The sequence below is a fragment of the Hyla sarda genome, chromosome 2, assembly GCF_029499605.1.
Source record: "Hyla sarda isolate aHylSar1 chromosome 2, aHylSar1.hap1, whole genome shotgun sequence".
Lineage (NCBI taxonomy): Eukaryota > Metazoa > Chordata > Amphibia > Anura > Hylidae > Hyla > Hyla sarda.
The window spans coordinates 384,675,624-384,703,012 of NC_079190.1; the positions used below are offsets into that span (position 1 = coordinate 384,675,624).

Below are 27,389 nucleotides of genomic sequence, written 5' to 3' on the forward strand. Positions count from 1 at the left end.
TTTGGTAAACTGCGAAAACTCAATAGAAACCATAATCAGTCCCTCAGTCGGCCCAACACCTGTCCTGCATGTCTGCCTGAGGAAGTACGAAGCCACAGGACAGCCTTTGGTGCTGGGACATCACACCACACCAGAGTATATATAAGAGGTACACACAATTGCTGCTGCTTAGAGTTAAAGGGGTACTGCCGGCCCTGCGGTTGACCGTAATCAGACCCGGAGCGAACACGCTCCGGGCACTGATTACAAACGGGGTGCAGCGTGCATGATCAGGGACGTCCCCAGCTGAGGGGCTCCCGCGATCAGGCATCTTATCCCATATCCTTTGGATAGGGGATAAGATGTGTAAGCACCCGAGTACCCCTTTAAGCTATCCCCCTTCCTGTCGCATGACCTCTGTAAAAGCAACAAAGCATGCCCAGACCTTTGTCATTCATACCAATGGGGACAGCCTTTATCTATTGTTACTTTTGTCCATGGGGCCTTCTGTAAGGCATATTTCTAAATGCCGTAAAAAACAACTCTGACAAGATGGCTGCCCCCATAATATACAAAAAAAAATGAAATAAAAATAAGATCAGAAAATAGAAATGTGAGCATGCAGGACACCGCTGGAGCCTGCAAGAGCTCGCCACTAGGAAAGGTAGATATGAAAGCCGGGGATGGAGAGGGAATCGGGCGGCGGGGGCGGAACTCTGGTGGCTGCTTTAAATCATTGAACCGCAGCAGGTTCTGCGGGCCAGAAAGAGTTAATCTGTGTATACACGCACCTACACGCACCCTCATTTTAACAAAGATATTTGGGTAAAAAAAATTATTTACCCAAATTTCCTTGGAAAAATTATGGTGCGTGTATTTTGTGGATTAATACAATTAAAATACTCCTGTTTAGGTACTTTTCTATTATTGTACTGCTTTAAAAAAAAACTTTGTTTACAAAATAACAGTTTAAAGTTGCCCTATTCTGACCGCCTATAACTTTCAAATTTTTCCGTATACTGGGCTGTATAAGGGCTCAATTTTTGTGCCATGATCTGTAGTTCTTATTGGTACCACTTTTTCCTATATGTGACTGTTTAATACACTGTTCAAAAAAATAAAGGGAACACTTAACTCCTTAAGGATGCAGGGTGAACCTGTATGCCCTGAGTCCGCTCCCTTTCTGTAACGCGGGCCACAGCCGCGTCTAAAATAAAACTGCTGTCGGTTAGCTCAGGGGGCTGTTCGGGATCATCACGGCTTCCCGAACAGCTGTAGGACATGAGGGGGGTCCCCTTACCTGCCTCCTGATGTCCGATCGCCGAATGACTGCTCAATGCCTGAGATCCAGGCTTGAGCAGTCAAGCGGCTATGGGATAACAAAGATCAATGTAAAAGATCAGTGTGTGCAGTGTTATAGCCCCCTATGGGAGCTATAACATTGCAAAAAAAAAGTGAAAAAAAAGTTAATAGAGATCATTTAACCCCTTCCCTAATAAAAGTTTGAATCACTCACCTTTTCCCATTAAAAAAAAAAAAAACGGTGTAAATAAACATGTGGTATCACCACATGTGCAAATGTCCGAATTATAAAAATATCTCATTAAACCACTCTGTCAATGGCGTACGCGCAAAAAAAGTAGTATTTTTGGTCACTTTTTAGATCCTGAAAAAAATGAAAAAAAGCAACCAAAAAGTCAGATCAATACAAAAATGGTACCGCTAAAAACTTCAGATCATGGCGCAAAAAATGAGCCCTCATACTGCCCCATATACTGAAAAATAAAAAAATTATAGGGGTCAGAATATGACAATTTTAAATGTATACATTTTCCTGAATGTAGTTATGATTTTTTCCAGAAGTACAACAAAATCAAACCTATAGAAGTAGGGTATCATTTTAATCGTATGGGCCTGCAGAATAAAGATAAGGTGTCATTTTTACCGAAAAATTTACTGCTTCGAAACGAAAGCTCCCAAAATTTACAAAATGGCTTTTTTTTTTCTTCAATTTTGTCGCACAATGATTTTTTCTTTTTCTGTTTAGACGTAGATTTTTGGGTCAAATGACTGATGTCATTACAAAGTAGAATTGGTAAAAAAAATAAGCCATCAGATGGATTTTTAGGTGCAAAATTGAAAGGGTTATGGTTTTAAAAATGTAAGGAAGAAAAAACTAAAATGGAAAAACGCTTAGTCCTTAAGGGGTTAAACACAATGTAACTCCAAGTCAATCACAGTTCTGTGAAATCACACTGTCCACTCAGCAAGCAAGATGCCTGGGAGAGCCAAGGAGGCAGGGGAGGGCACCTCCGTCTGCTGTCTTGGATGATCGGATCTACGTGGATGATCTGCTCATTCATTAAAATTGCCGCAGATGCCGTGATTAGTATGTATCGTGAGCATCTGAGGGGTTAATGGCGTACATCAGCGCTGATAGTAGCCAGGACCTGCCGTGCATGAAGCGAGCACCACTCCGATGCTCGTGTCATGTATAGGATGTAAATGTACGTCCTGGTGCATTAAGCATCAGGACATACATTTACATCCTATGTAGTTAAGGGATTAATTTTTAACCCCTTCATGACTCAGCAAATTTTCATTTCTGGCTTAATTTTTTTTCTCCTCACCTTCTATAATTCTTTTTTCCAGTGAAAAGGTTGTATTATGGCTTAGTTTTTGCAGCACAAGTTGCACTTTTTATTGGCGCAGTTTATTTGATCATATAATGTATTACGAAGCCAGAAAAATTATATGTAGGGTAAAATAAAATAATATATATATATATATATATATATATATATATATGGAATTGTGCAATATTGTGCCATATTTTAGTTTACAATACAGTAAAACTGACATGCAAACTTTATTCTATGGATCAAAACTTGAATCCCCAAAAATTTACCGTTCATTGCCATGTTCTGACCCCTATTACTTTTTTTCCACCTACAGAGCTGTTTTATGGTTTCATTTTTTTTTTTTTTGCACCATGAACTGTAGTTTTTAACTGTACCAGTTCTGGCTTTTTAATCACTTTTTATTACATTTTTTCTGGGATGTGGTATGACCAAAAATAGGGAATTTTTGCATTTGGAATGTTTTTTTCCATTTAGGCTGATGGTCAGGAATATAATAATAATTTTTTTAAATTTAAATTTCTTTATTAAAACAGTTCAAAGTAATATACATACAGTCATTACAAAAATATAAACTTCTGTTTTCATTACATATGTTTTACATTTCGTTTCATACTGTACATGTTTAAATTATTGAACAATTACATATGTGAGATTTCTAGAGAGTATAGAAGCTTACATTAATATATAAACATTTCACAGAATGTAGATCACATATATCTAGACAAGTATATTCCATGGAAGCCTGGGAAGCTTCCACAACAACCATTGACACTAGAGATGAGCGAACTTACAGTAAATTCGATTCGTCACGAACTTCTCGGCTCGGCAGTTGATAACTTTTCCTGCGTAAATTAGTTCAGGCTTCATGCGCTCCGGTGGGCTGGAAAAGGTGGATACATTCCTAGGAAAGAGTCTCCTAGGACTGTATCCACCTTTTCCAGCCCACCGGAGCACCGGAAAGCTGAACTAATTTATGCAGGAAAAGTCAGTCATCAACTGCCGAGCCAAGAAGTTTGTGACGAATCGAATTTACTGTAAGTCCGCTCATCTCTAATTGACACCACACGATTATATTGATTATACGGAACTCCTAGACACCCTGGTTTACAGCATTTAACCAGTTAAATTACAGATCACGGAGCTATCTTGGATGTCCGTCATTACCGGTAGATTTCATTTGCTGATTGCAGCAGGCATCTACTGGTTTTGATGTGGAGCTGACGCGGGCCCACATCATATTCCTCTCAACCCGACTCATGACGTATGTCATAGGTTGGCAAGGGATTAATAAACGTTTTTTTTTGTTTTTCGAATACACTTCTTTAAAAAAAAAAAATCACATTTTATTAACCCCTTAACGACGCAGGACGTAAATGTATGTCCTGGTGAGGTGGTACTTAATGCACCAGGACGTACATTTACGTCCTATAAATAACCGTGAGCATCGGAGTGATGCTCAAGTCATGCACGGCAGGTCCCGGCTGCTGATAGCAGCCAGGGACTCGCCAGTTATGGCCGACATCCACGATTGCGCGGACATCCACGATCATCCAGAGCGGCAGACGAAGGTCCCCTCACCTGCCTCCGCTGCCTTCCATGAGTCTTCTGCTCTGGTCTGAGATCTAGAAGACCAGAGCAGAAGATGACCGATAACACTGATCAGTGCTATGCCCTATGCATGGCACTGAACAGTATTAGCAATCGAATGATTGCTATAAATAGTCCCCTATGGGGACTATTAACGTGTAAAAAATAAAAGTTAAAGTAAAAAGAATTTGAAAAATCCCCTCCCCCAATAAAAAAAAAATTTCCATTTTATCCCCAAAAAGTGTAAAAAAAAAAAATATATTTTTTAATAAACATATTTGGTATTGCCGCGTGTGTAAATATCCGAACTATTCAAATATTATGTTAATTATCCCGTAAAGTTAACAGCGTGAATGTAAAAAGAAAAAAGTCCAAAATGTATTTCAAATAAAATTGATAATAAATGTATTAAGTTTTATATATGCAAATGTGGTATAAAAGAAAAAAAGACAGATCACGGCGCAAAAAAATTAGCCCTCATACCGCCGGTTATACGGAAAAATGAAAGTTATTGATCAGCAAAATAGAGTGATTTTAAATGCACTAATTTGGTTAAAAAGTTTGCGATTTTTTTTTTAAAGCGGTATAATAATAAATTATGTTATCATGGGTATCATTTTAATCGTATTGACCTACAGAATAAAAAAGGTCTATTTTACCGTAAAGTGTACAGCATGAAAATGAAACCTTCCAAAATTTGCAAAATTGTGGTTTTCTTATCAGTTTCCCCACCCAAATAGTATTATTTTTTTTTTTTTTGTTGCGCCATACATTTTATGGTAAAGTGAGTGATGTCATTACAAAGGACAACTGGTCGCACAAAAAACAAGCCCTCATACTAGTCTGTGGATGAAAATATAAGAGTTATGATCTTTAGAATTCCAGGAGGAAAAAAATAAAACGTAAAAATAAAATTGTCTGAGTCCTTAAGGCCCAAACGGGCTGAGTCCTTAAAGGGGTATTCCGCCCCTAGACATCTTATCCCCTATCCAAAGGATAGGGGATAAGATGTCAGATCGCGGCGGTCCCGCTGCTGGGTACCCCTGGGATCCCCGCTGCGGCACCGCGCTATCATTACAGCACAGAGCGAGTTCGCTCTGTGCGTAATGATGGGCGATACGGGGGACGGAGCAGCGTGACGTCATGGTGCCGCCCCTCGTGACATCACGGCCCGTCCCCTTAATGCAAGTCTATGGCAGGGGGCGTGATGACCGCCACGCCCCCTCCCATAGACTTGTATTGAAAGGGGCGGGCCGTGACATCACGAGGGACGGGGCCGTGACGTAACGATGCTCCGGCCCCTGTACCGCCCATCATTACGTTCAGAGTGAACTTGCTCTGTGCTGTAATGATAGCGCAGTGCCGCAGCGGGGATCCCGGGGCTCCCCAGCAGCGGCACCGCGGCGATCTGACATCTCATCCCCTATCCTTTGGATAGGGGATAAGATGTCTAGGGGCGGAATACCCCTTTAAGGGGTTCAAGAAAACGGCCTTTGAAAATCATGAAAAAAGGAGAGTTACAGAGAAGGGCTGCCATGCTCCTCCAAGAGTAGTGAGTCAGAAGAGTGAGGGAGGGGGAGGAGTCATCACAGTTCAGGCAAGAGGACATGCCCCCTCCCCTTGGGACAGTTGAAAAGACACTGAACAGCTGTAATATGCTATTTTTTATGAAATATTGGTGATAGAGACATAAAAATGACATATACATTATCAGGATGAGGTGAAGGATCTGACAGGTATGCACTAACCCCTCAACGACATCGGACGTAAATGTACGTCATGGTGCGGTGTTTCATAACGTACCATGACCTACATTCACGTCATAAACATGACCGCGAGCACCGGATTGCACTGATGTCCGCAATTAACCTTTCAGATGTCATGATTAATACAGATCACGACATCTGCGGCAGTGCAGTACTTAAAATGGATGATCAGATATCCCGCGGTGATGCTCTTGTCTGAGATTGAGCAGACCAGAGCAGAAGATTGCTGATAACACTGATCAGTACTATGCCCTATGCATAGCACTGTTCAGTAAATGCAATCTAATGATTGCAATAAAAAGTGTAAAAAAAAAAAAAAATACAAAATTTGAAATGTCCCCTCTAAAAGTGGGCCCCTACGTGTCTGATATTAAAGAGGTTTTCACGGAAAACCCACTACTTAACCATATGCCTGCACCACATACTTACCTCACCTGCTCCCATAGTGCTGCAGATCTTCCTGCCTCTGCTTCTGTTTTGTTCTTCAGCCTTCATGTGATATCCTGCTCCCCGTTCTGCTCTGTGACTGACTGAGCAGGGAGTGGGACATCACCAGAAGAAGGAACAACCGCACAGGAGTGAATATGTATGATGGCTGCAATGCCGTTGTGCAGACTTTTGTTTTATTGCATAGGGTTAATTAGTGGGTTTACCTGGAAAACCCCTTTAAGGACCTATCCTAAAGATAGGCTATAAATATTTCATTACAACCCCTTAAACTAGTTTATGGAGGGCTAGTGGCTTAAACTTCTGGGCTGCTTTGTGGTGTTCACTATCTGGGGACACTGTTGATATGACTATTATGCAGGTGCTGTTGCTGTCACAGATTATGGGCTTTAGAAATAGACTTGTATAAACAACTGAAATATGGAGTCTTTAGTATAATGTATTCTGTATTGTATTAGCGGGCAGTAATATTGCCATAGGTCATATATACTCTATGGGGTGTATTTACTAGCACAGTTTGTTTTTTATCCTCTGTTATTACCTGATGTGCTCACTTTTCTGAACAGTAAATGGACTGTATGGCGTTTGTGTGTTCTTAAATATGGCCCTTCATAAAATTCCTATGAGAGCTGAAGGCCCATTCATCTGCTGCTAGAAACACAGCCCTGCTTTTCACTCAAACCGTTCAGTAGTCCAGCAGATTACAGGAAAGCTTCTGGTACAGACAGGTTGGATCCCTGATGAAAAATCTGTCTTCGTTCTGTTATTTTCTTGCACAGTTTTACTGTGTTTTATAAGCTTAACAGGGAGCTAGATTATGTATTAGTGTTAATTACTACTATAGAAGTATGAAGCATCCTTTTTAAAATGTTTTGCCTAACGGAAGGCTGTACTGCTCTGGAGATGCTGTGTAGTGTAGAAGAGGATTTTACGTGCTGTCAGTCATGACACCTGCTAAGGACAGCCTTTAGGGATTTAAGCTGGTTCCACTACATATGAAAGCACAACAGATGTTATCAGGAAATAAATAGAAAGAGGCAATGAATGTCAGTGTCACATAAGAGGCTTGGTGCGGCGCTAGTGCAGACGTACAGCTACTATTAGATTTAGTGCCATCTTTATGTACCTGCCCCCAGCCATCATTCGTGTGCCCTTCTCCCCTGCCTGTACAGTGGTCTGATCCACTTAATCCCTTTGGTTGCTGTGGTAGCAGTGAGGATTGGGCTGCCGTAGCAGGTAGGGCATAACTCTCTACTACTTGCTGGATTGCCGGCATTAAACAAGAACGTATCAGACTTTCAGGTAGGAATATTTTAAGCTTGTTATTTAATTTATAAAGCAGAGGTTTGGCTAATAGCAGTGAAAATCTTAGTGATAGAACATTAAGGCTTAAATAAATGTATTTTTACCCACTTCCTATAAACATTTTTGACCTCTTGCATTTATGCAGTGGCTACAGTTTTTACTGGGGGAAAACAATTATGATGAAGATAAAAAATGATCATATTAAGCGGTAGCAGAGATGTGAACACACTAGAATTTTTGCCACCTGCGAGGGAGCAGCATTTACTGTAAAATGACCGACAGCAATGCTGCTGCAAATATCATAAAAGTTAGGTGATAAGCAGATGACTATTCATGACTGTTTTGCAACATAATTTAAATTATATTTTAAAGTACTCTTTTGCCTTAGGTCACAGAATGTTTTTCATACAGGGGCCTACCCACATTGTAACTTCACAATCCTTTACGCAGACTGTTTTCATAGCTGTTTATGGCCCAGATGGCAATAAACATGGCGCAATTTTTTGGCAAAGTTGGACCTCAAACATTGTAACATTTATGCTGCTTTGCACAATACAGCATCCATAGCTGGAGTTTTGAACAATTTTTAGAACCTTCTGCTGATTTCCAATATTTATTTATGTATTTATTAAATAACAGTCTAAAATCATATTCTTAGTGGTAACTGTATGTTAGGTAATTGCATGAAATACTGTCCCAATGGTTCTAGGCAAAGTATCTCATAATGAAAGGTACACATTATAAGACCTCCCATAAAAAGAATATCTAATTCAAACTTGGTCTATCTCCTGGCCTTTCTCTTTCATCTATACTATGTTTTTGCCTCCAGTATTTGTGTGGCATAACAGGTGACCATGCTTCCGCTACAGAAATATGTATATTTATCCCAAGATCTGTTAGTGGGATGCACTCCAGGGATACCCATTGTCACTTAGCCTGTTTATCCTGTCTGTTGAGGCCCTGGTTACCCCACAGAAATCACTCTAGAAATCACTCCTGAGTGTATTGATTTGGCAAGTATCTACAATAAACTTTGCCTGTTTGCAGCTGACTTCTTGCTCATAGTTTCAAATCGGTTTCTTCTCTAAAACCTTACTAAACTTTCAGGCTTAGCTATCGAAAACAAATCCATGGCCCTTAGCATTTTCAACTCTTGATTTTCCCTTCCAGTGTTTTTCTTAAAGTCTGGATACCTCAGGGTTCACATCACACCTACATGCCAGTTGGTTATCCCACTTACTATGCCAAGTCCTCATGGATAGTCTAAGCTTGTGCCAGCACTTCATAAGTGACAGTAAGATTACACCCCAAAGAGTACCTATCTGATTAATTTCAGCCATGTTATCCTGTAGCAAGGAATATTCTTTCTCTTGCATTCCACAAGACTACAGATCACCAATCAATGTTTATTAAAGACAAGGCATGCTGATGTCCACTGTCCTTTAACACGTTAATAAAATGAAACTGATGCTAGAATTGTTCCCATTCATTTGAATGGGACAGTTCACATTCATCCGGTGTCTGTCTGTTTGGACTCGCTGGTACGGCATCGGACAGGGGAAAGAACATTGCTGCTTTCCCTGTTCGGCATTCAGAAATAATGGACACCGGATGCTACACAACTGTCATCAGATTTGGCATCAGTTGCATCAAGATTTAGGCTGGGTTAATGTATGCCATACACCAGGCATATGTAATCCCAGCCTTAGTCTGGCTTTCTCATATATTTATCCCTATTCAGCCTGCAAGTTCTTCAAACTCTATAGTTTTTGCAGACCTATAACCAAGTACTACATTCCCAGCAATTGTAGGACTTACAGACAAAACACTGGGTTTCCATATGTATATCCTCTTTTTGAATTACTACACAATTCAAGCAGAATTTCCATAATTCCATAAAAATATTAAAACTAAAATACAGAGAGTAAATGTGCTTAAAGAGGTTTTGATGGCCTTTCCACAATGGTTGCATTTTGTAACTGCAGCTCAGGTCCAATAGAAGTAAATAGAAGCTGAGCTGCAGTTGTCCAGTGCCACCAATATACAAAGAATGGCCCAGGCCTTCCAGTCCCATTCACTGTGTACTGTGGGGCACTGAACAGCTAATCTGCTTGGGTGTGGGATGTCTGCACCCTGCCATTGATCAGCTGTTTTGTAAATAGGCCATCAATCATATTGGTTCTCAAACCCTTTAAAAAGGATAATTTTAAAGGGGCTTTTAGACCTCTTGAACCTCCTGGCATCTGGGAAGAAAATCCTGAATTTTGAATTTAAATTTAGCCTGTGGGAGTTGTGTGACAGCAACTAAACTCTTAAAGGGATTCTCCGTTGCTTAAACATCTTATCCCCTATCCAAAGGATAGGGGATAAGATGCCTGATCGCGGGAGTCCCGCCGCTGGGGACCCCCGGGATCATGCACGCGGCACCCCGTTTGTAATCAGTCCCCGGAGCGTGTTCGCTCTTGGTCTGATTACGGGCGACTACAGGGCGGGCGGCATGTGACGTCACGTCTGCACCGGCGTATGACGTCACGCTCCGCCCGCAATGCAAGCCTACTGGAGGGGGCGTGATAGCTATCACGCCCCCTCCCGTAGGCTTGCATTGAGAGGTGGAGCGTGACGTCACACGCCGCCCGCCCTGGTGCCGCATGCATGATCCCGGGGGTCCCCAGCGGCTGGACTCCCGCGATCAGGCATCTTATCCCCTATCCTTTGGATAGGGGATAAGATGTTTAAGCACTGGAGAACCCCTTTAAATGCTTTGTCCGGTGGTTCTTTTTTTTTATAGTTATATGGTGCAAATCATTATAATTAGAGTATCAGTTCTGTGCCTGGTTTCTTTTCCTTGTCTGGTGTTTTTTTGTAGTTATTATAAAATCTCCCCAGAAGATACGGTTTGTTACTGGCTTCCCGTGACTGGCGCTCACATTTCACTGTGTTGTCGGCCATGTTGTGAATGCCACGTCACTTACTCAGCTCTTGACGTTTTTTGCTGCACCTCCTCCCAGCTGCCGCTCTGCCCTACCCCTCATGAATATGGTAATCACATTCACACTTTATTTTTGTTTTCTGAGTCATCGGTTGTGGCAGTCATTGGCTAATGATCAGCCATTATCTGTTCAGAACGTACTCCGCAGCACCTATCTTCTTACTTGTTGTGCGCATGTCTGTTCCTTGCTGTGCAGCGTCCTTGGCAACTGACTTACTTCTGAGCAGAATCCTGCAGTGCTGAGGGACTGCTACTACTCCCATCATGGAACAGGCTTGTTTCCATGGTGGGAGTAGTAGTTCCCCAGCTGCTGGAGTCTGCCGTCAGCTGGGGAGGCTACATTTTTGTTTGTACTACTACCCCCATCATGGAACAGTCTGTTCCATGTTGGGGGTAGTAGTACAGGGGCTAAAGGATTGATTGCACCGGGTCTCAATTCTGATACCCAATGCGATCAGCAGTTATAAAGCAGACCTTTCTCATGCCCATCAGTAAGCTTTGGGCATCTATGATTCTGCCATGATTCTTTTATGAATCGAAGAGCCTGCAAAAAAAGTTAGGGGCCAGGATGCATAACATCACCAAATGGAACATTATGTGATGTCATATGATCAGTCTTTAGTGTGCCCTCATCTCTCCTTGTGTCCCCATATCTCTGCATGTCACAGTCATTACTATCGCCTCATCTCCCCCCTGTGTGTCAGTCATTAGTGCCCCCCTCTGTGTCACAGTTGTAAGTGTCATCTCATCTTTAACCCCTTAACGACCACGGACGTAAATATATGTCCTGGTTTGGCGGGACTTCCCGCACCAGGACGTACATTTATGTCCTGTGAATGACCGCGAGCATCGGAAGGGTGTTCGCGTCATACACGGCAGGTTCCGGCTGCTAGCAGCAGCCGGGGACCCGCCTGTGATGGGCGACATCCGCAATCGCACGGATGTCCGCCATTAACCCCTCAGATGCCGTGATCAATACAGATCACAGTATCTGCGGCATTGCGGTACTTTGGATGATCGGATCGCCCGCAGCACTGCCGCAGCAATCCGATCATCCAGCGTTGCGGCCAGAGGTCCCCTCACCTGGCTCCGGCCGTCTCCTGGGGTCTTCTGCTCTGGTCTCCGATCGAGCAGACCAGAGCAGAAGATCACTGATAATACTGAGCAGTGCTGTGTCCATAGGGGCTTCCTAAATGCGGCATGCCCCCAGAGCAAAATTTGCTTCCAAAAAGCCAAATGTGACTACTCACCCCCCATCATTTTTTTATTTTTTTTTATTTGCAAAAGTCATGAAACACCTGTGGGGTATTAAGGCTCACTTTACCCATGTTACATTCCCCGAGGGGTCTAGTTTCCAAAATGGTAGGACATGTGTTTTTTTCTTTTTTTGCTGTTTTGTTCTCTCCAAAATCCCCTTGTCGCTCCTTCCCTTCTGAGCCCTCTACTGTGCCCACCGAACACTTTACATAGACATTTGTGCTTACTCGAGAGAAACTGGGCTACAAATACAAGTAAAAATTTTCTCCTTTTTACCACAAAAATTCTAAAATTGGGTCTACAAGAACATGCAAGTGTAAAAAATGAAGATTTTGAATTTTCTCCTTCACTCTGCTGCTATTCCTGTGAAACACCTAAAGGGTTAAAACACTGACTGAATGTCATTTTGAATACTTTGGGGGGTGTAGTTTTTATAATGGGGTCATTTATGGGGTATTTCTAATATGAAGACCCTTCAAATCCACTTCAAAACTGAACTAGTCCCTGAAAAATATAGAGTTTGAAAATTTTGTGAAAAATTGGAAAATTGCTGCTGAACTTTGAAGCCCTCTGGTGTCTTCCAAAAGTAAAAACTCATAAATTTTATGATGCAAACATAAAGTAGACATAGTGTATATGTGAACCAAAAAAAAAATTATTTTGAATATCCATTTTCCTTACAAGCAAAGAGCTTCAAAGTTAGAAAAATGCAAAATTTAAATTTTTTTCATAAAATTTTGTGATTTTTCACCAAGAAAGGATGCAAGTTACCATAAAATTAGGGATCGACCGATTATTGGTATGGCCGATATCGGCTGATAATCACGATTATGGGCATTATCGGTATCGGCAATTACCTTGCCGATAATGCCCCGCCCCACGGACCACCCCCACCGCACCCCGACCCACCGCACCGCGTCGCACCCGCCACCGTAGTGCTGGGCGGTATACCGGTATGAACCCGATAGCGTATATATATATATTTTTTTCTCCCACGGTATGGATTTTTGCCCATACCGCTATACCGGTCGGGCCCCTTCCCCACCCTCCGAGTCAATGAAAAAAATTAAACTTACCCGTAATGGGGGTGGACGGGCCATCCATTCTTCCTGTAGTGTCCGGCGGCATTCCGGGTGGAGGGTGAACCGGTCCAGGCTGTCCTTCTCCGGGGGTCCTCTTCTCCACTCTGGGCAGGCTCCGGCCTAGTACGCTGCATAGACGCCGTGACGTCAGGTGCGTTGCTGCGCAGCGGCGTCTATGCAGCGTTACTAGGCCGGAGCCTGCCCAGAGTGGAGAAGAGGACCCCCGGAGAAGGACAGCCCGGACCGGTTCACCCTCCACCCGGAATGCCGCCGGACACTACAAGAAGGATGGATGGCCCGGACCACCCTCCCTGGATGGTCCCTGCAGCAACTGGGAAGGTGAGTCAGGGTTCTGGGATGGACAGGGGTTGAGGCCCTCCAGCTGTTTCAAAACTACAACTCCCAGCATGCCCGGACAGCCAACGGCTGTCCGGGCATGCTGGGAGTAGTAGTTTTGCAACAGCTGGAGGCGCCCCTAGGCGCGGCGGGGGAAGCGGTGGCGGTGATAGGTCTCAGGACCCCCGGACAGGCAGGGGGAGAGAAGCGGGTGGTGGCGGCGGCCTATGGCACCGCAAAAGCCACTGCAGTGCATTGACTTAAAGCGCCCGCTTTAAATCAATGCTCTGCAGCGGTGTCGCGGGGGGATAAATAGCCGATAATTTATACCGGAATATCGGTATAAGTTATCGGCTATCGGCCCTAACCTCCACAGATTATCGGTATCGGCCCTAAAAATCCGATATCGGTCGATCCCTAGTCAGAGTTGCAAAAAACGGCAGAGTCCTTAAGGGGAAAAAGGGCTATGTCCTTAAGGGGTTAAAATATTTTATGAAGTGCATATATATGTGAATAAGCCCCTTTCCTAATAAAAGTTCTGATAATAAATGGTTCCGACAAAAACTACAGATCACGGCACATAAGATTACCCTCATACATCCCTGTATATGGAGAAATTGGATTTATAGGGGTCAGATGGGGGGGGGGGGGGGGCTTGCTAATAGCCTGGCATGCTGCGATCGCCATGGCCGGCTATTAAACCATTAGATCACCGCTGTTAAAGGTGACAGCAGTGTCTAAAGGGATCTTGTATCCATCCCTGGTGGTCTAGTGGGGCGAATCGTACTATTTTGGTTGAAATTTTTTTATCTACCAGGACAAGTGGATTTTCTTGATGGACAAGTAGATTGTGTTCCGCTTTAGTCCCTTGGACAAGTATGTTTTTTTTTGTTTTGTTTTTTTCCACACCCCTGCTTTAGCCGTTTGGACGTTTTTGTGGAACATACATACATGCGCACACACACAAGTTGAGTTTTATATATATATAGATTATGTACAGTGTGCGATTATGAAATATGTCTAGGGCATTTCATTTTGACACTCTACTGACTGCAGTGAAATTAAGGGATTTAGTAGGGATCCAGACTTCTCTTCTCTCTACGATATATAGAACCGTTTCCGGACCACTCCACATATTCACTAGCATCAAAAGTGTTTGACAAATGGGCGTCAGATGTTCCCTCGGTGGATGTCGCCTCTAATCTTCTTATCAGCCTAAAACACGTTAGGGCGGCAGTTATGAATAAGGACTAGGGGGAGATGCATATCAATTGTGGGCAGACATACAAACCTTGATCTTCAATACTTGGGGAGTCTTCATTGATTTTAACGCCTCTGAGCTGTATTTTTCACTGTATCCCCTGTGGGTCCCCCTCCTCATTCTTGTCCATGGTTCCCTACAAGTGGGTACGTGTGTTTTCCTTTTGGTAGTAATTTAATACCGGTTAAGGCACTGCCTGCGAGTTAAAATTCCAACTTTGTTGGAGATCATTCATAGTATGACTAAGCTTCTACAGTACAATTCAGTGGGGGCACTCAAAGACCCGGACATAACTAAATCTTTCTTTGTTAAATGGCCTTCACTTTATGTTGAGGAAGTGGATATGCAGCAACTGATGCAGAAATATGTGATGACAGAGTTGTACGCCCTGGAGGCCTTGCTGGGAACCTAGGGAGTTCTAGCCGATTTCCTTCTGATCTGGGATCTTTCTCTTGTATCGCTATTGCTCAATGTATAGGGACTTTTCTATGCATGGAATGTCAGTGCAGCCTGTATTGCCTTTCATGTTTGTGCTACATTATGGGTTCATTCCTCAGCTTTACACTGGAGGAATTGGACGCTGTGCTGTGGGCTGACTTACCGCTATTGTATGTGCACTAGAAATTCCTCTCTTGGACGTTAAGCAATCTTCATGTTCAAGCACATTGTTTCTCAGAATCAGATCCATGATGTCACCACGATCCGATAGGTGTGCAGTAATTATTGTGGTTGCTATGTTGCTTTTTCATTCATCTGTGAGCTGGAATGGCGCTGTGCTGGCAACAGAACGCTTATGGTTGTCAGGCAGATAGTCATGTTAGGCCATTTGAAATCTAAATTTCTTATAACACTGTATATTTATTACTGTAGAGTTTTTTTTAATATAGTTGTACCTAAATGGCAAATATTTTTTCTTTTTAAGGAAGTTGAATTGAGCAGAAAACGGAAAGAATGTGAACTTTTAGAGCAAGAGGTAACAAAGAAGCAGAAGAGATGTGAAGAATTGGTAAGGAAATCCGTATGCTTGATTTGCCATATACAGAGCTTCTTCAGAATAGCGACTTTTCCTCTTGATTCATTTCATAAAAATACATAATTGAAAACTGAAAACATTTCAGGACTATGTCTGAGGTATACATTGCGATGTTGGTACAGAGACATACCACGGCGCTCCTGTGTCAGGTCTAGTCACTTAAATAGGCCTAGCTCAGTCTGCAGTGCTTTTGAGTACATGTTTGGAAAATAGACAAAATAAAGTCACCCGTAAACTATGTTCAGTCCATTAAAGGGAATGGACCTGCCATGAGTATGCCCCTTTTGCCGGTGTCCCAAGTCATATCTTGGAGATACCCCCAAAAGGTTATGTGAATGGGGCCAAAGGACTATCTTTGGACTAAATTTGTTGAAAGGCCAAACTAAAGCTGTCATTTTATATAACCTTTTTTATATAACATTTTTTGCCATTAACCCTTTAACGACACAGCATGTAAATTTATGTCCTGGTGCGGTGGTACTTAAAGGGTACCTTTCATCAAAAAAACTTTTGATATATTCTAGATTCATGTATGCAGAATAACTTTCCAATTGTATGTTATTAAAAATATGCTTCTTTCTATTTAATTTTCCACTTTGAAAAATTGACCACTAGGGTTCTCTACCTAGTCCTGGCCACAAGCCTTTTTTTATATAGATTTCAGACTCATGCTGGAGTCCTAAATCTCAGACTGCAGCTGGGACACAGACCAGCTCAGCACTGCTCCCTGCCTTACTGCGTGCCCTCATTCATTTTACTATCTGAGCTCCGATCTTTCTTCTCTGTGCACATGTAGTTGTAAACAGAGAGGAGAAGATTCAGAGCTGCATGCTGCTTTGTTCATAGCCTCTATGCCGGGCCACCCCCCTTCCTCCCTCACTTTAGGACAGCTGAATGAGCAGTCAAGAAGACAATAAATCAGGCAGAAAGAGGGGGGTTTGAATTAAAAGAAACACAGGGATAGTGTCAGTGAGAGTCACGGACAGGGGGGGGGGGGGGGGGGGCTACAGGACTATGGAGAGTTTAGGTCATGTTAGGTACTCTTTTACACACCAGAAAGTACATTTACGTCCTCTACATGACCGCGAACACCAGAGTGGTGGTTGCATCATGCACGGCAGGTCCCAGCTGCTGTCAGGGACCCGCCGGTAATGGCAGACATGAGCGATCGTGCTGATGTCCGCCATTAACCCCTCAGATACCGTGATCAGTACAGATCACGGCATCTGCGGCAGTGTGGTTTGTAAAATGGAGGATCGGATCACCCGTGGCGCTGTTGCTGGGACCTGATCATCCATAATGGCAGATGGAGGTCCCCTCACATGCCTCCATCCGTCTCCAGGGGTGTTCTGATCTGGTCTGCAGACCAGAGCAGAAGATCACCGATAATACTGATCAGTGCTATGCTATTAATAGACCCCTATTTAGATATAGACATAAAAAGTGAAAAATCCCCTCCCCCAATAAAAATTTAAATTGTCCCTTTTCCCATTTTACCCCCAAAAAATGAAAAATTAAATAAAAATGAATAAACATATTTGGTATCGCCGCATGCGTAAATTTCCAAACTATTAAAATATAATGTTAATGATCCCATACGGTGAACAGCGTAAACGTTTAAAAAAAATCCAAAATTGCAGCTTTTTTGTCACATCATATTCCCAAAAAATTTATAAAAAAATGTATTAAAAGTTTTATATACGCAAATGTGGTATCAATAAAAAGTAAATATCACGGCGCAATAAATGAGCCCTCATACCGCCGCTTATACAGAAAAATGAAAAAGTTATAGGTCGTCAAAGTGTACTAATGTATTAATTTGGTTAAAAAGTTTGATTTTTTTTTTTAAAGCGCTACAATAATAAAGTATGTATTCATGAGTATCATTTTAATCGTATTGACCCGCAGAATAAAGAAAACATTTCATTTTTTATGTAAATTGTACAGCGTGAAAACGAAACCTTCCAAAATTTGCTTAATTGTGGTTTTCTTTTCGATTTTGCCACTCAAATAGCATTTTTTGGTTGCGCCATACATTTTATGGTAAAATGCGTGATGTCATTACAAGGACAACTGGTCGTGCAAAAAACAAGCCCTATACTGGTCTGTGGATAGAGTCCTTAAGGGGTTAAAATGGGCTGTGTTGTGTCAATCAGGCTGTCAAGTCATAAGGCACATTAGTAGCTTCCTACCAGCAAGTAAATCTATAAGGAACGAATACAAAATCGCAGTTTTAACGAAACTTGGTTGCCCATGCGCAGTTGCGAACACCTACAAAAGCAGCATAGAAACTTCGAACACGTATAGTTTTTCATGGCGTTTTGGGCTAAGAGCTGCATACATATACTACTTTTCCAGGCTTTTAAAATACATTTAAGAGATGTAGCAGGGTGTATACGTGTGTGGTTACAACTTAAATAGGTGTGAGAATATAAGCAGCTGTAGTTTATTCTTGTTTTACAGCTAGGTATGTTCTTATATGTATAAAGTGATTAAAATGAGTGCTTTATAATCTGAAGCATGTGCTAGTATTGTTTTAATTCTTGATAAAGCCATAGTTTGTTTTGCTGCTTTCATAATAACACATATAAAGGTAGTTTGTTCTTTTTATTATGTTTCTCATATGTACTTTGTGAAAATGGTAGCTAAATGTTCAAAATGACTACTGCTATTTATACCCTCATATTTAACAGCATAAACTGTTTCCATTCGTAGGGTTTTGTACTTTGAAAGGGATCCTGTGTTTTACTTATAATGTTTAGTATTTACAGTATTTTATTTCAAAACTTACCACAGTCACTTTTTAACTGTCTTTAGTAAACGGTATATGGTGACTTCAAAGTCCTCATTAATTAAAGGTAACAGAAGCTATAAAGTGTCAGACTAAACTGTATCTAAAATGTCAATAATTACTGTGCAAATTTTTTAAAAATATTTTGGACAATTAAGACTTTGTTTACACATTGCAGATTTGGCAGCAATTTTTGTGTATGCTTAAGGAACTTGCATGCAAAAGCTGCACCAAATCTTCAGTGTAAGTAAATATGTTTTTAAGATGCCTCTATCCTATGCAGCTATTGTCCGATATTGTATTTTCTTCAACTTTAAACCATGCTTCATGTTGACAAGATTAATTACCACATGGTGCCTGCAGATTTGTGATGCCACTGGAGATTGGAAGGGCTGTAGGTTGTGTGTGTTGTGTAATATGGGAAATACAATCCAAGCAGTTTAGTAGTTTACACAAATAGAATATGACATAACATTATACTTATTTTTATGTCTCTACACTAAATACAAGATGATCCTGTCTTGTACTAGTTGAAGTATTGACAAATTAGATTAGCCAGTTTCAGTCAAATGAATGACTAGTGCTGTGTCCTAGATTTGCTGGGCTTTTTCTCGCGTTGACTGTAAAAAATTATCAATAAAAATCTGTTGTGGGGTGGCTATGAACTACATTACAACATCATGTGTGAGTGAGAATCCTCAACAGATGATGTAGTATTCTTCCTAGAAAAATACAGTGTGGGTAAGGGATCAAGTGTGGTTTAGAGATCACTATTCCTAGTAGTTGTGTTGCATACTCATTCAGGCTCTAGTGCTATATAAGTAACCTTCCCCCGAAAAATTTAAATATTTGTTCCCTTTTGCAAGCTCTGTGATAAATGGATTGTTCCACCTGTAAATATTAGATTCATTGTTCATTTTTTACTTTATATATATATATATATATATATATATACACATATATACATACATACATACAATGTCTAAAGTCTACAGGCTGTTAAAAATGAACCAGTGTGTGTTTACTCACCTAAGATTATTCCAGAGTTTCGCAGTGAGCACGTCTACCTCTTGTGCTGAGTGCAGGAAGATACACATACGTGCTCAGTCACTTGACCCAAACCAAGATTATTATTGTTTTTTTTATGGTGATCACTGCTTAACAGCCAATAGAAATAGCTTTTTTGCCTTGCTTGTCAGGGAAAGTGCAGAGCTTATGCAGTAGCAAGGCAAAATACCTGAATCAACTACTGCAGAGAAAGTAAGAGACTATATTGTTGGCTGCAAAAGGAGGATGGAGACTGATTCTGGCCAGCTCCTACTGCCAGTAGTGCAGATTAGCTGTATCAAGTAAAACACAGAAAAGTAAGAATGATAAAAGGTATTTTTTACACACTGTTATTTTGTTAGAATTGCTATTAACAGCTTTCCAGGGCTTTTGGTGTAAAAAAATATATAAGGACACTCTGTATATGGATTTTCAGAGGTCCCATACACTTACTTCCCTTCAGTGTCCAGGGGCAGGTTATAATAAGTATATGTAAGTAATTTCCTTCATTATAATCCTTTTTGCACAAAAGACATGCCACCTTTCACTTCCACTAAATTAATAGTGATGCTGGCCCCAGGTCTCAAGTAGGCAACCGGCTCTGCCTCCCTAATGTTGCGTGGAGGTTTAGCCACACTGCTACGCTGTTGGTGATGTTGGTCTTGGTATACTGGGATTTGTTTTGTAACCGTATGATGGTATTATGTATGGGGATAATATTTGCTTCTTGTATACTGATATTTGGTAGATCTATGACTATTATTTAGAGGCATTATGTGTAAAGAATCTTCTTATAACGATGTTGCCTTGAAGATATAGAACATATATGTAGATATGTTTTATGATTTTTTTTTGGGGGGGGGAGGTGTAACATGTAGACTAGAGATGAGCGAACTTACGCTAAATTTGATTCGTCACGAACTTCTCGGCTCGGCAGTTGATGACTTTTCCTGCATAAATTAGTTCAGCTTTCAGGTGCTCCGGTGGGCTGGAAAAGGTGGATACAGTCCTAAGAAAGAGACTCCTAGGACTGTATCCACCTTTTCCAGCCCACGGGAGCACCTGAAAGCTGAACTAATTTATGCAGGATAAGTCATCTACTGCCGAGCCGAGAAGTTCGTGAAGAATCGAATTTACTGCAAGTTCGCTCATCTCTAATGTAGACCCTTATGATCACACATATCGAAACTTTTAAAAAATGGCTATATCCTGACCCCTGTAACTTTTATTTTTTTCTTATGGAGCTGTTTTTTTGGGTTGGTGGTGTTGTGTTTTTGCATTTTTTTGCGCTATAATCTATAGTTTTTCAGTCTAATTTTGCCATTAACAGGAAAAAATGCTAGTGGTTGTTTTACATAGCTTTTGTTTTACATTTTTTAATGGTATGTAAAACAACGAAAAATCTTCAATTCTAAACAAAATATTTCTGTTAATGGCATTCAACATGTTCGATCAGTAATGGAATATTTTAATAGTTCGAATATTTCTGCATGCAGCGCTACAAAGTGTGTTGTTTAATTTTTTTTTTTTTTTTAGTTAAGAAAAGGAGGTAAGTGTTTAAAACTTTTTTTTATTTTTTTTTACAGTATGCTAGCCCTCCTAGGAGACTACAGCTCTCTTCAACATTATCTTATTGTATTGTATTAAGCTGGTAAATAGCAAATTAACTAGTGCAGTGTGCCTGTGTTAGGCTTTACTAGCAGATCTTAAACGTTAGCCATGGAGGCCTTCAAAAGGCCTCAGACTGTCATTACAACAATAGACACCCTATAATTGCATGAGGAGGGGGGATTTATAGAATCTTAACAATAGGGATCGACCGATATTGTTGTTTCTTTTAGGTCCGATACCGATAATCTGTCACTTTTCAGACTGACAGCTGAAAACCTATACCGATATTCCGGTTTAAGTTATCGGCTATTTCAGAACCCCCCCCCCCGGTGGAGCAGAAGCCGTTGCAGATCAATGACTTAAAGCGGGCGCTTTAAATCAATGAACTGCAGCGGCTTTTGTCGGGCCAGAGACCGACGCCGCCCGCTTCTCTCCCCCTGCCTGTCCTAGGGTCCTGAGTCTAACCACCACAGTTGCCCCATCGCCCCCCCCCCCATCCCCTGCCCACATACCGCCGCTGCCCCCCCCCCCATCCTCTGCCCACATACCGCCGCCGCCCCATCGCCTCCCTCCCATCCCCGGTGTTATAATTACCTGTTCCTGGGTTCCTTCCTGGCGCTGTTGCTGTGCTCTGTCACTGTGTGCACTGACGGTGAGATCACGTTGGGGACGTCACTTGTCATTGCCCTGCGCAGCGCACAGCAACAACCAGAAGGATCGTGGACCCGGGAGCAGGTAATTATAACACCGGGAATGGGGGGAGGCGATGGGGCAGCGGCGGCGGTATGTGGGCAGAGGATGGGGGGAGGCGATGCGGCGGCGGTATGTGGGCAGAGGATAGGGGGAGGCAATGGGGTGGCGGCGATATGTGGGCAGAGGATGGGGGAAGGAAATGGGGCAGCGGCGGCGTCAGTAGTCTCTGGCCGGGGGGGGGGCAGGGCATTATCGGCAAGGTAATTTCCGATACCGACAATGTCCAAAATCGTGATTATCGGCCGATAATATCGGCCAAACCGATAATCTGTCGATCCCTACTTAACAGGCATGGAACCTTGTGCTGGGCGGTATGACCAAAAATTGCATATCACGGTATTTTTGTTATGGCGGTATTTAACTATATGACGGTATTTAACTATATACCCCCCGCGCTTTAAATGAATGTGATGCCGGTGGCTGCGCTTTAAATGGTTAAGTTGCTGGCCTCCTGCGCTTTAAATGAGTGAGATGCCGGTGTGAGGTTGCAAACTTCCTCCTCACACCAGCCACGGCACTGGAAACGATTAAGTTGCGAGCTTGAAGCTGTCACCTCCTCCTGCAAGCGCTAAAAGCCAGGCTTTTAGCACTTGCAGGGGGAGATGACAGCTTGCCGCGGCTCGCATCTCATTCATTTAAAGCGTCGTGGCCAGCAACTTAACCATTTATAGCGCAGCAGCCGGCAACGCAACCATTTAAAGCGCAGCGGTCGGCAACTCAACCATTTAAAGCGCAGCGGGCGGCAACTCAACCATTTAAAGTGAAGCAGCCGGCAACTCAACCATTTAAAGCGCAGGCGGCCGGCAACTTAACCATTTAAAGCGCCAACGGCTCACAGGAGGACGCGGAGAACATATGATTATTTCCCCGATGTGGGGACAGCCACTGCGGCTGATAATTCATTTATTTGAGAGGGGAGGGGCCTGACCGGTATTGCGGTATAGGAAAAATTCACATCGTGCAGGAAAAACATACCGGTATTCGGTATGATTCGGTATACCGCCAAGCACTAATGGAACCTGTCAACAACTCACTAAATTCCACAATCACTATTGATTGTGTCATCTAGAGAGATAAATGACTGTAACTGGACTGGTCAATGATGGTTAATGACAGCTACTAATAGCAGCCACAGCCAGCATCCACTATATGTGGATCATGCTTTTACTCCCATAAGTCATGGGTCAGAAAAGGATTAAGATCCAAACACAAAAATAAATCATTTATCATAGCGGCTCAGGTTGTTTGATAAATCTAATATATTCTTAGACTGTCTAGTCGAAGATAAGACCAGCTATTAGTTGGTTAAAACTGCGCCAGCATGTTGTGCAAGAACTCTGGCATATGGCTCTGCATCTCAAGCCATACCTAATTTCCCAAAGCCTCCACCCTTTTTCTATGTTGCAGAAAAGTGTCAATTACTCAAAATATACGTGGCATTAATACATATGTAAAGTTATGCATCTAGGTACTTATAACCTGCATGCATCATATGTCTTTTGGTGGGTTTAAACTGGGAGTGTCACTGGTAGAGAAGGATCTGGGTGTACTTGTAGGTCATAGACTACAGAACAACAAGCAATGTCAAGCAGCTGCTTCTAAGGCCAGGAGGATATTGACGTGTATTTAAAAAAATAAAAATAAAAAGCATGGACTCGAGGGACAGGGAATACTACCAATTCATAAAGTATTGGTACGGTTTCATCTGGGATATGCTGTTCAGTTTTGAATACTGGTTCATAAAAGGGTCCTGGAGCTTGAAAATGTACAGACAGGCAACTAAACTAATAAGGTACATGAAATATCTTGGGTATAAGGAAATATTAAAAGTACATTTGTTTAGTCTTGCGAAAAGATATTTAACCCCTTAATGACAATGGATGTAAATGTACATCCTGGTACCCTGGTCCTTAACGCACTAGGACTAGCATTTATGTTTAGTACATGAAGCCATAGTCTGTGTGACAAGTGTCTCCCTAAAATTGAAAAGGTGCTGTGCGTACTCCCAGTCCTCTCCATTAAAGTCAATGGGAGTTGCAGAAAGAGGTGCACCCTGTTTGCTTACTATCTCTGTTATCGCTTCTCGGACTTTTGGCTAAGATCAAGTGTAGTATCTGCTCACTTGGTCTGGCCGGAAGGTTCCTGGGGTACCCGTGCCTTGGCCTTGGGGCATCGCTCTATCTATATGGTAGGGCTTCACCCCCTTGCTGCTTTTGGGGTTACGGCTTACTCCCCAGGAAACGAGAAGTGATCACCAGGCAGCCACTGGGTCGCCTGGTTGCAAACGGAGGACGGAAGATGATCTCGGCAGCTGAACAGACATGGCGGATATACCTGAATATGCTCGGGTCCAAAATGCTGTTCGCTTTATCGTGGAGGAGCAAGCCTGAGGAGAAAAGAATCTGGACTTCTTAATCGTGGAGATCTTGTTTGGTCTGTTTCAAGTGCCAAGAGCGGAGTTCTTAACAGTCATGGATTACCCTCGAAAGGGGGTCTTTGATGTGACCTTCATCAGCATGTCTTTCTACAGAAAATTTTTGGAAACCTTGGAGAAAACCCGGAATCATCCAAAGATGGAAGGCATAAAATTGGTTGAGCATTTTGTGGACAATACCAAGCTGTTCACAGTTAAGATGTACTCGCCATATGCGAAAGAAAGTGACATCAAGCTCTTTTTGGAGGAATTTTGTGTGGAAGTAGAGGAAAGAGGTAAAGTCCTTGACCAACACCAGCTTTGGACAGGAAAATGGAAGTTCTTGTGCAGACTGAAGGAGGATGTGGGGGCGCCTGGAAGATTGTTGCTCCCACCAGCCCGGTTTAAAATAGGGAAGGAGACGGGAGATTTATTTTTCCCAGGGATGGGAACTTTCTGCAAAACTGCAAACAATACGGGCATGAAAGTTGTGGAAAGACGATATGTGCCAAATGTCTAAAGGAAGGTCATGTCTTTTCTGAGTGTGGCCAAAGTAAAACCTGTAGGGCCTGTAAAAAGACTGGGTATTTCTTTAAGGACTGGCCGGAAAAATCTGAGGCTATGGAAGTTGAGGTAAAATTGAAGAGGAAGAAAAAAGAAGAAAATAAAGCTCCGTGGCCAAAAAAGTTTCTGGAAAGAGCAAAGAAAAGTCGGAAACAGGAAAAGAAAAAGAAATGGAAGAGGAAACCGTGAGTGAGGCTTCTGAAGGGGAGCCAACAGAGGAATTAAAGAAAATAATTCTCAATGAGTATTTTGCTGGATATTTGGGCAAGGTGCTAGACCAAGCCCCAAAGGAAGAAAAATAAATATTTGTCTAGTAAAATTTAAAATAAGTGAATGCCCGGCTTGAAACTGTGAGGGGAAAAGTAATGTAGTCCTTGAAGCCTGATGCGGGGCACTTCATGACGACCTACCAAGTGTCGCCATGGTTGGCAGTCCCTGTCAAAGAAGCTTTGAAGAGTGGAGCTGTTTAATTGATTGGCAGTTTTCGCGTGGAGAAAGGGTTTCATTTTGGAATAAGGTTTATTTGCGTTTTTGTTGTTAGTTGTTTTGTTGTTTTAATTTGTTTTATTCTGGAAATAAATAAAAAAGTTACCTGATGATGAGCACAAAAATCTAATTCATATAAGATCTTAGAACTATGATTTAGTTCTGAGGGAAACTTATCTGTTCTTATCAGTTTCATGTCAGTTTGGAGCTGGTGGGGATGGGTGCTGCATGGTAGGGGGCAGGTGTACCAGGGCGTTCCGGGGCTGGTTCTGAGGAATCAGCTCGACGGCTGCCCCGATGTGACATGTTTTCTTCAGGTCTCGCCATGAGGCTGAGATGGTCTAGAGCCGAGGTACTTTTGTGCCTCGGAGAGTGGTGACACTGAGGTGCTGAAACTCACTGGGTGTTATAACTCACTGAGTGAATGCACTGCACCACACGCTCTTCACCTTTGGCACTCACCCTTGGTATCCCGACCTTCTGGCTAAGATCTGGGAAATTTTTTATAGATCCGGCCGGATGACTGGGCAGTATATCTGCACTCATCCACTTTTTTTTTTTTGTTTTTTTTGTATGTCACTGTGCCACTTTTACATGTTTGTACACTGGATTTGTCAGAATGCGGAAGCCCTTCTGGGTGTCCCTCCATGCAGTCTAGGGGAGGAGTGTGTGGCCTTTAGGTTCCTCACCTCCCTGCAACCCCTGGGCATCTTGGCTTCGGTCGAGATGCCATCAGTATATGGCTCCTTGGCTGATACCCTGGTTAATGCCTAGGTTGAAGCCAGGTGCATTTGTAGCCCCTTAGTAGCTTCGGCGAAAAGGGGCATCTAACCTGGATCCTTGCAGGTGCCTTTTTGCCCGGAGGTGAAGGGTAGGTTTGTTGGGGGGCCTCTCCCCTGTTGGAGAAGGGCTTAGTGATAGACTGCATCCTTTCTGCACGTTTTTTTAGTGTGGCGCGTTTGCACTTTTTCTTGCACTTTGGGTGATAGAGAGCACTTGCCTCGGCTCTAAAAAAAAAACTAAAAACTCTCTAATCCCCAAAGATTTTAATCTCTTATCATATCTTCTGGCTATACCATAAATGTAGGATGAGAATATTCTTTAACCCATAGTGAATGCAGGACATACGCCCTGGCTGCATGGTAGTTGGCGTACCAGGACGTGCATAAATGTCCTAAGTCTCATTCAGACTTTGAAATGAGCATTCTTCATAGATTGCAGGTCCCAGCTACCATCAGCAGCTGGGGACCCTCCGATAATGGTGGACATCAGCGATCATGCTGAAGCCTGCCATTAACCCTTCAGATGCCATGATCAATACTTACAAAACATATTTGATTAGCAACATGTGTAGATGTCCAAACTATTGTGAACAGCGAAAATGTAAAAAAATAATTTATATATATATATATATATATTTGCTGCTTAAGTGATCTAGAAGCTCCATATACTGAAATATGAGAAAGTTATAGGGGCTAGAGTAGGCCAATTTTAAAAATAATAAGTTTGTTAAAGCAATGTAAAGATGGGTATCTTTTTAATTGTGTTGAAAAACTAAACCCTTCAAAAGTTGCAAAGCTGAGGTTTTCTTATAAATATCACTACAAAATATTTTTTGTTGCACTGCACATTTTAGGGTAAAATCAAAGGTGTCATTACAAAGCCCTCATATGGGTATGTGAAGGGAAAATAAGAGTAATGGCTTTTAGAAGGTGGGGGGGGGGGGGGGAACAAAAATGCAAAAATTAAGCTGGCTGTGTCCTGAAAGGCCAAAATGGGCTGTGTCCTTAAGGGGGGATATGATCGACTTAATTAAGTAAATAAACAGCCCATACAAAAAATATGTTGAAAAACGGTTTCAGGTAAAAACCCATTCAAAAGATAAGGAGGCACTCCCTCCGTCTGGAGAGAAAAAAAAGCCTACTTTACTATAAGAATTGTGCATCTGTCGAGCTGTCTACCTGAGGAACTGGTCACAGCAAAAACAGTTAAGGGCCTCAAAACAGGCTTAAATACGTTCTTAGAACAACAAAAAACATG

At 42.2% G+C, this 27,389-nt stretch overlaps 1 protein-coding gene across 5 annotated transcripts in view; it reads left to right on the forward strand.

Moving 5' to 3' along the window:
• TSPOAP1 (TSPO associated protein 1) overlaps positions 1 to 27,389 on the forward strand; it is a 224,871-nt gene that overhangs the window by 118,859 nt on the left and 78,623 nt on the right. For 4 of the 5 annotated variants that reach the window (XM_056558563.1, XM_056558562.1, XM_056558564.1 and 1 more), the window contains one exon: positions 15,574 to 15,657. The exons of the other annotated variant lie outside the window; for it this stretch is intronic. In XM_056558563.1, the coding sequence (XP_056414538.1) occupies positions 15,574 to 15,657 (84 nt within the window). The remainder of the gene's footprint in view (positions 1 to 15,573; positions 15,658 to 27,389) is intronic. 5 annotated transcript variants of the gene reach the window in all.